General features: G+C 38.8%; 1 protein-coding gene across 1 annotated transcript in view; it reads left to right on the plus strand.

Annotated features, from left to right (window-relative positions):
• Window positions 1-9,610, plus strand: part of LOC126194930 (uncharacterized) — a 538,570-nt gene extending 528,960 nt beyond the window's left edge. Inside the window, exon 4 of the mRNA XM_049933312.1 lies at window positions 5,099-9,610. Coding sequence (XP_049789269.1) covers window positions 5,099-5,230 — 132 coding nt within the window. The 3' untranslated portion in view covers window positions 5,231-9,610. The remainder of the gene's footprint in view (window positions 1-5,098) is intronic.
• The last annotated feature ends 732 nt before the right edge of the window (window positions 9,611-10,342 follow it).

Below are 10,342 nucleotides of genomic sequence, written 5' to 3' on the forward strand. Positions count from 1 at the left end.
CTGTATTCGTGACTATAAAATGACCCTTTTTTTTAATAATAAGAATATTTATATATGTGTTTGGAGAGAGAGAGAGAGAGAGAGAGAGAGAGAGAGAGAGAGAGAGAGATTGATATTTGATTGAGATTTTTACTTTAAGTCGTAACTGGTACCTGAATTTTGGTTGCTGCCTCCTTCAATGATTAGCTTCTGCACCAGTTGTTGACGTATTACAATTTGGAGGAAGTTATTGTTCTTCAAGGTTTAAAATACGACTCGGTTAGTTACTTGGCCGTATTGCGGACAGCTTTGAGCCCAAGTTTTCGTAGCTTTTCATACCTAAGGGACCACTGTTGTAAGTAAATAGGATCAAACAGGAATCTGCTTTTCGTGAGAAAAAGAGTTGCTTAGCTCACAAACTCCCTTCATGTTACACGTTCGACTACATCAAAATTGGTCACTGGAGTTCAGCACCATACTATTGTACAAGAACATGATCCAAGTACTGTAATTAAGAAATTATGAGAGGTTGTTAGTTACTGAACGAAAACTATAGAGAATGCATTTCTTTTCCTGTATTTTAGTGAACTTTGTACACTTACAATTCTGTCGATTGATAGACGGCGACGACAATGATGTTCACCTCCTTTTCGAAAAACAAGATATTTCTATTCTTCACTGCCAGATAATTGGTATACATAAATGTTTGGCAACTCTTACACATACTTTACTCGCTTTTATCACTAAAATATCAATTTTCATTAAATGTAACAATACGTTCTGAGCGACGACCTAGTAACACGTCCTCTTTCCACAAGATACAGATTAACAGTTCTCCTTTTTTTTAATAAATCAATTGTCTTTTTTTTAGAGTCCATACTCAAAGATTCACAACTACTATCGTTGCAGGGATTTCACGCTAAAGAGTTTGTTGCTGTCCAGCTGCGCTCCACTTCAAGTACTTTTTGAATCAAATTTACATTTACGCCATTTTCATACATTACTGAGCTTCTCAGAATAAAATCAGACACAAATTAGTTAAAAAAAGGGGGGGCAGTGAGGCTAACATAACATTACATGACGAAATTGAAATTCCGACTTAGCCTGCAATATGGCATTCAAGTAAACCAAGATTCTAATTTATATTTCCCACATTATGCGAGTGGTCACCTTAACCACTTCAGCTGTGTAAGAACACTTCACGTCCAACCCAAATTCCCAACCTGTCGGACATTACCCTCATTGCTTGCAGCCTACCGCTCATTCTCACAATAGGGCGGACGGAGTGCATCTGTACTAAATGACAATTAATTGCCGTCAAGGCGCATTATTTATATTTCAGACATGTTCAATAAAACAGAAGCCACATATATAAAAAGAACTCTAGAGTATTATGTTTATGAGTTGCGACTTGCGAAATTGTTCTGATTAAATACCAACAAATAAGAAATATGTTATTGTTGAGAGGGCTCCAATGCACCGAGTAATTGTATCCATGTATCGTGTATTTCAAAACTAAAATCGTGTCAAAACATCCAAACGGAAAGTGGTATCGAACGGTTCATTTTGTCTAACTAGCCCATGTCTTGATTCTTTCCAAGTGCCACCCCTTCTCTTTATCGCAAAATTTTGTACATGGCTGCGCATTCAGAGACCGTGAATAGTTACGATTGAAAGAAAAACAGCCCACGGTCACTATATTTAACGAATTAACCGGGTTTCAACACTGCTAGGATGTCTTCCTCAGAATTTAAATCAAAGAATGGTCTATATTCTATAACATGGTCACATAATTATGACTAAAACGTATGATAGAGTATAAGTACGGAATCATCGTGAAAGACTGGCAGTATTTATACGTCATTTATAAAATAATAAATATGCCAAAAAGGCATTAGTCACAAAGATATTTAAGATAAAGAAAACTGTGATGGCGAGCCACTAAGGGCTGCTCGTTACTTGCGTGGTGCAGGTTGCAAAACGGACTGAGGTGCTCGCGTTAACAAATGCGGCCAGGTGAACACGGCACTGCGACGAGCGCGCCATCTAGTAGCCGTAGATACAATTAGGCTGCTTCACATTGAAATATAGGCAGAAATGATTATAAATAAACAGTATTTGGTACATAATGGAAAGCAATGTTTGTTTGATAGTTGCATACTACATAACACTTTTTCTGCATCAAAGCTTATAACAGTAAGATAAGACATGAAAACGTCATTATGAAAATGTAGATAGGACTGAATGACAACTTGTAGAAAGCAATATTGACGCGAAATACAGCCAAGAAACATTTGATAATTGAAAAACATGGGACAACCTTAGAAGGCAAAGAACATTTCGGCAACCTGCTCAACGAGACCCGAAGTCAGATATAGAGTAACGGCTTTACACAGTTGAAAAAATTTTTGTTACGTAGCTGTAGCTGTTCGTTAAGGATGAGGCTATCCTTTCGAGCAAAATGCTTGAAAATCTCTAATTCTGCTAGAATATCTAGTCTACGCCCTTTCTTTTACTATATAGGACAAACAGGACGTGCCTTCACTACCAGATATAAAAAACACTTGCTAAGAAAAAATGGCAGTAGCCCCCAAAATTCGTCTTGGTGCCGACCATCTTCTAATTACAGGTCATTGACCTAAAGCCATCTGCGATAACAACATTTTGCACACTGAAAAGAAAGGACGAAGACTAGATATTCCAGAAGGATTAGAGATTTTCAAGCATTTTGCTCGAAAGGATAGCCTCATCCTTAACGAACAGCTACAACTACGTAACAAAAAATTTTTCAACGGTATAAAGCCGTTACTCAATATCTGACTTCGGGTCTTCTTGTGCAGGTTGCCGAAATGTTCTTTTCCTTATATATTAGTCCTATGTTTTTCAATTATCAAATGTTTCTTGGTTGCATTTCACGCCAATATTGCTTTCTACAAGTTATCATTCAGTCCTAACTACATTTTCATAATGATGTTTTCATGTTTTATCTTACTGGTATAAGCTTTGATGTAGACAAAATGTTATGTTGTATGCTACTATCAAACAAACATTGCTTTCCATTATGTACCAAATACTGTTTATTTATAATCATTTCTGCCTATATTTCAATGTGAAGCAGCCTAATTGTATCTACGGCTACTAGATGGCGCACGATGCAGTGCCACGATCACCTGGCCGCATTTGTTAACGAGGGCACCTCAGTCCGTTTTGCAACCTGCACCCCGCAAGTAACGAACAGCCCTTAGTGGCTCGCCATCACAGTTTTCTTTATCTTAAATATCTTCGTGACTAATGCCTTTTTGGCATATTTTTTATTTTATAAATGACATATAAGTACTGCCAGTCTTTCACGATGATTCCGTATCATACGTTTTTAGTCATAATTCCGTGACCATGTTATAGAATATAGACCATTCTTTGATTTAAATTCTAAGGAAGACACTCCTAGCAGTGCTGAAACCCGGTTAATTCGTTAAAAATAGCGTCCGTGGGCTGTTTTTCTTTCAATCGTAACTATTCACGGTCTTTGAACGTGCAGCCATGTACAACATTTTGCGATAAAGAGAAGGGGTGGCACTTGGAAAGAATCAAGACATGGGCTAGTTAGACAAAATGAACCGTTTGATACCACATTCCGTTTGGATGTTTTGACACGATTTTACTTTTGAAATACGCGATACATGTATACTCATTTCTGAGCAATTACTCGGTGCATTGGAGCCCTCTTAACAATAACATATTTCTTATTTGTTGGTATTTAATCAGAACAATTTCGTAAGTCGCAACTCATAAACATAATACTCTAGAGTTCTTTTTATATGTGTGGCTTCTGTTTTATTGGACATGTCTGAAATATAAATAATGCGCCTTGACGGCAATTAATTGTCATTTAGTACAGATGCACTCCGTCCGCCCTATTGTGAGAATCAGCGTTAGGCTGCAAGCAAAGTGAGTAATGTCTGACAAGTAGGGAATTTGGGCTGGACGTGAAGTGTTCTTAGACAGCTGAAGTGTTTAAGGTGACCACTCGCATAATGTGGGAAATATAAATTAAAATCTTAGTTTACTTGAATGCCATATTGCAGGCTAAGTCGGAATTTCAATTTCGTCACGTATACAGCGTGATTCAGCTGCCCCTACCGATACGTTTCATGCAACCTGCAATGCCTTCAAAACCAACATGCAAGATTTTCATATTTTCTTGCTCACAGTACCCAAACTGTTAGTCCTACAAAAAAAATAATAAAATAAAAAGCACCTTTTGGTAGGAAATTTAATGTAGTTAAATTTTGCACTGCAAAATGTTTTCGCTGGAGACCGCAGTTTGTTACTCAATAAAGTAGCATTTGAAGATCACTTTTGTACGTTTTTCTCGAATAATTCGGAAACTACGGTCTCTAGTGAAAACATATCTCCATATAGAATTTAACTACGTTAAATTTCCTACAAAAAGGCCCTGTTCATAATTATACTTATACTCTATCATACATTTTTAGTCATAATTCTGTGACCATGTTATAGAATATAGACCATTTTTTGATTTAAATTCTGACAAACACATCCTAGCAGTGTTGAAACCCGGTTAATTCGTTAAAAATAGTGAAAGAGGGCTGTTTTACTTTCAATTGTGCCTTCTCTTTACGTTTCTGAGCCCAAATTTCACAGTTCATTTTTACGTGGAATAGAACCAACCTGAAGGGGGAGGGTGGAAAAGCACTAAAAAAGCACTCCGTCTTCAGGCCACAAGCGGCCCATAGGGACCATCCGACCGCCGTGTCATCCTCAGTTGTGGATGCTGATAGGAGGTGCATGTGGTCAGCACACCGCTCTCCCGGTCGTTATTATGGTTTTCTTTGACTGGTGCCGCTACTATTCGGTCGAGTAGCTCCTCAATTGGCATCACGAGGCTGAGTGCACCCCGAAAAATGGCAACAGCGCATGGCAGCCGGATGGTCACCCATCTAAGTGCCGGCCACGCCCGACAGCGCTTAACTTCGGTGATCTGACGTGAACCGATGTATCCACTACGGCAAGGCCGTTGCCCCGGAAGGGTGGAAGCTCTGTAAAAATTGTGAGAATTTAAAAAATCTGAGCTGAAAGTGGCGTCTCGATGTTGCAGGTGGAAGCTGAGAGCCGCAAGAGTGAGTTCGCACGGCTGCTGGAGGAGCACGCGCAGGTGGTGATGCAGCTGAAGCAGATGGAGAGCGACGAGGCGGTGTTGGCGCCCCCCGCCACCACCACCAGCGCCTAGACGCCACCGAGGCACCGACCGCCGGCCACAGCCGCCACAGGCCTACGACGGCGATCCGTCATTTCTCTCGCACCGTCATTCCTCCTCCACCTAACCCTCCCCTATGTCCTCTTCCTCAGGGACGTGAACGAACCAGCTGTCGCACCACAGGGCCCAATTTTCTTCGTCCCCTTTCTCTGTAAATTTAGTATTTGTCTTAGAGCACTAACGTTTCACTGTTGTTGTCATTCAGTCTGTGTTTCTTGTGAGATAACGCTAAATTTATATTTCGAATAAGATTAATAATAAACTTTGTACAAAGGCCACATCCGAGCCCAGTTCCATCTCAAGCTCTCTGAGACCACTCGCTAACTACCCTGCATTGCCCATTTACTTATTTCTCCCAGTCTTATAACTAAAGTGCAAAAAATGTTCAAATGTATGTGAAATCTTATGGGACTTAACTGCTAAGGTCATCAGTCCCTAAGCTTACACACTACTTAACCTAAATTACCCTAAAGACAAACACACACATCCACGCCCGAGGGAGGACTCGAACCTCAGCCGGGACCAGCCGCACAGTCCGTGACTGCAGCGCCCTAGACCGCTCGGCTAATCCCACGCGGCCAACTAAAGTGCAGCTTCCCATAGAAGTCCAGTGTAAGCTTAATCATTGTACGGCAATCTGGTAGATATTCTGACATGTTGATGCGGAGTCGATTTACGCTGGAAAAATTAGTTCCAGTTTTGTCCACCAGATGCAAATCTGGCGCCATGAATGCAAGAAAGACGTATAAAAATCTTTTCACATGTAATGGATTAGAAATGGGACACGGGCAGAAAAGGTGAAACAAGAGAGAAAGGCATAATGTCGATTTTATTATTAACTGCTATAATATAATAAAATAATGGAATAGATGATAATAAAATGTTGAAATGCGTGGCTTTTTAAAATGTATTGAATTAATGAGATTAATTTTTCGGCATGAATGACAAGCACAATAAGCTGAGCTATGCCTGGAAATAAGTTCGTATTAGTTCATATTATTTTGCAGGGTGAAGTAGTTTCTTTCTCCGTTGTAGATTTGTACTTACCCTTCTTTATAATGCTACGTTTGGTCGCCGTGTTCACCTTCGAAGTCTTGACCGTGTTCCCATTGACCTTATCGAATCTTCGTAATTTTCCAAAGTACACAGGTAGGCTTCAGTTGTTGTTATTATCGTACTATTTGAAATAACAACTCACACGACCTTTCTGTTAATAAAACAATACTGTACTTTTCTAAACGGTGCACATATGAACTACATACTCCTCACTTATTCATAGCGACCCCAAAATGGCGTTCTTCAATTACTCGCTAAAAATGGCGTGCTTCTCACTCGTTTACTAGCTGAACGCGAATCCTCCCTTCTTCATACTGGTACAAGAAAAACTCCTCTCTTTTTTAACAACTGAAAATCAAAAATACCTGGTAGGCATAGGTTCTATGATGGGCTACCGTTTCATCTTTTCTCTTTGCCTTTAAAGAAGACGAAAACATAAAAGAAATGCAAAAGGTTTATCACACTGCCACTTACACAATTTGTTCAATATGAGCACCAGAGACATTAACGAATGTTGTACAGCGCCAGATTTGCGCTTGGTAACAAAAACAGGAACTAATTTTTTTTACAGTGTAAATTGGTTTGGCATTAACATATGAGCATATCTGGCAAGTTTCGCTGCCGTACGATAATTACAGTTCACACTGTACCACCGTGAGCAGGTCAATTTCAGTCATAACCGCCCGATACTATCTAGAAACAGTTTTGACTGAAATTGCTGCAGGCATTCCAGAGCTATTCCGGAACATACACATACACATCTAATTTTATACACAGAGCGAGTCATAAATGAAGAAAAATATTTAGCTGACAGTGCCACATATTCAGTTACAAACGCAAAAGTTTTGTCCTCCAATCCCGGTATCAATAAGTGACAATGCAACCAGATTTAATAAAATCGAGAAGTGAGTATTCCGGTGCGCCAGGAAGAAAGAGCAACTGGACTGCAAAATTTGCCCTCGTTGTTGACAGTATTTTTCCTACAGCGCTTGCTCGCTTTTTCTCCTTATAGCTCCAACTTCGCGTGGCATAAGACTGTACGCACTTTTCACTGTCGGCAACATGTGGTCCACATTTTCTTACACGATTACTCGCACTGTACAATGAAATGAGTTTTTCCCATATCTTCCCAATATCATCTTGTAAAATATGGACTTTAGTGTGTTGTGTCACACATCTGGTAGAATGATATATCCGAAGTTTAACACTCTTCAGTGTCTCATTACATAGTTTACTTATTCCATTACTTTGTAAACAGCAAGTGTATAAGGGAAAAAAATGATAATGATTCTTGACTTGGGTACAGTCTTCGAAATAATTTTCCTCCTTTCCGACTCATGCTGTACATAGATTCATTGACAACACCTTTCTAAGCACTGCTCCTTATTTACCAATTAGTAAAACATATTTCTTAGTCGTAGGAAACAAAAAATGATCGAGTATAAATTTTAGCTTTTCAGTTAAATCATGAATATTGTCTACATTTGGCATCCAGTGCCCATGCTAGAATGGACGCTCTGTCCTCTCTTTCCATCGATCATTCATTTAATATCTCCTGTATGTTTCAAAATTCGGGGTCATCAGCGCATGGTACTCCCTCCACATCCAGCTTACGTACTGGAAGCATACACACTGGATGTCAGAGAGAGCATGATGTTATTGGGCTTCGATGTCGCTTTTCAAGCCATTATATTTCATTGATGGATGTTGCCATGACAACTGAATAAGGTTGAAATACGTCTTTCCTGTCACAAACCATTACTGCGTTGCTTAAATAATCATTTTTTTAAATTGTATTTACTTCACAGAGAGACTAAAGTTGGTCTGTTGATACTGATAAAGACTTAGTGACCACAGATCACGCAATCAGCTACAAGTATGTGTTTTAAAACACCAGCCGACTGGTTATAGGACTATTCTTTCTACCTTATTCAGTATGTAAACCATGGTCGTGAATACTAAATAGCAAACGGTAATCTGATCCAATGACCGTACCAGACCGTTGGTGTTGTATTAGCTATACACAGCGTACCAAATCTCTGTCGTTGCGCTCATGTCTCCCCCTTATTATGTCGGTTTTCATGCTTTATCTTCCACCCTTCTCCATTAGATTTAGATGTCTACTTTCCATTCCTATTGAATGATGCCAGTGTGCAGATAGCGTCACCAGTGCCATCTGGCGGCTCGAACTTTAAATATGAAGCATTATAGGAAATAAGACCATTACTGATCAGAATATTAATGCCCACCAAAAAATAAATAGTTTCTCATAGGTTAACGTCAAACTGATGATAATTAGCGACCGAGATATAGGAGGAAAAAGAGATAATGCATAAAACACGTCATTATTGGCTGCTAGATGGTATTAGTGTCAATTATCGCAAGATATTGGCCAGAGGATGTGCTATTGTTTCATGTGCCACTACAGGCAGGAAACGGAGTCGAGAAAGGAATGCTGTTATACATCCATCAAAATTACTTTTAAGACTTCTTGGAGAAGCATGAAAGTATGTGCTTTTTACAATCTTGATATTTTTGACATAAACAGATCTTCTGGAGCTACAAAATATATTTCAGATCTTAATATCACTAACGGTAGCACTTCTCTTCTGCTTGCCCACTGTTTATTTCATTCGTCTCTGACGCCAAACACATAAAAAGAGGAAAAGCGAAAGAATGCTATTATCTACATTATGATACAACGTTTCAAACAATTTTCTAAATTATTCGTGTGCTAAATAACTAAACTCTTAAAATTACGTTCTTACAAAATACGAAATTCCAGTTCGTTATACCCCCTAAATATTTCGACCACTTTTCAGTCGGCATGTACACGAACATCCTTGCATCGATCAAAATCTGATATTTTCGACATTAAAGATATTGTGAAAGAGGAAAAAGTATTTTTAATACGAGAATAAGCAGGGGAGTCTATTTATTGTCGTTATCCCAGTCAAGTCATGCATTGTTCCGCTTCAAAAATTTAACGAGCCAGTTTGAAAACATGTTGAAAAAGAAAAAACACAGAAAATTGTACATTAAGGTACTACAACATAGTTGATAAATATTTGTGTTGTTGCATGTTACAAATATGTAGTCTGGTTCGATTAAGAAATATGAAACTAGAGTGAAAGAAAAGGAGTGGGACGATTTGACAATACTTTATATGAATTAATGTAATTATTGTGGATAGAGGATTGTTATAATTTACGTATCATGAGTAGTAATTAGGATTTAGATAATAATACATTTTTGTATCAATATGTGTACAAAATTGAAAATAAATTTTGTTAACTACTCTCTGTTTTACTTCACATCTCTCATGTTTCCTTGTGTAAACAGTCAAGCTTCTGGGATCAGAATATTAGTAGTGTTGTATTGGTTATGAACAACACTGTCAGCATAGTCTTGAGTTTCGTTCCAAAAACATCTCAACATAAACCGAAGAAAACTTACAATTCAACCAAGCTCCCTAATTCTTCTGAAATTCACCTTATCATATTTAAAATAAAAATACATACTCTTTAACTTCTAACTTGCGTAGGGCACACAGTCAAATTTATGAAAATGAGCAGTCAGCATGTCAACAGGTAGCTGATTCATCTTACGTTGCATGCTACTATCTAGTTTCAAATATAGCTATTCAGGTGTTCACTCTTTGGACTGAACTATTTGTGCTACACTACTGGCCATTGAAACTGCTACACCAAGAAGAAATGCAGATGATAAACGCTTATTCATTGGACAAATATACACTCCTGGAAATTGAAATAAGAACACCGTGAATTCATTGTCCCACGAAGGGGAAACTTTATTGACACATTCCTGGGGTCAGATACATCACATGATCACACTGACAGAACCACAGGCACATAGACACAGGCAACAGAGCATGCACAATGTCGGCACTAGTACAGTGTATATCCACCTTTCGCAGCAATGCAGGCTGCTATTCTCCCATGGAGACGGTCGTAGAGATGCTGGATGTAGTCCTGTGGAACGGCTTGCCATGCCATTTCCACCTGGGGC

This window comes from Schistocerca nitens, chromosome 7, assembly GCF_023898315.1.
Source record: "Schistocerca nitens isolate TAMUIC-IGC-003100 chromosome 7, iqSchNite1.1, whole genome shotgun sequence".
Lineage (NCBI taxonomy): Eukaryota > Metazoa > Arthropoda > Insecta > Orthoptera > Acrididae > Schistocerca > Schistocerca nitens.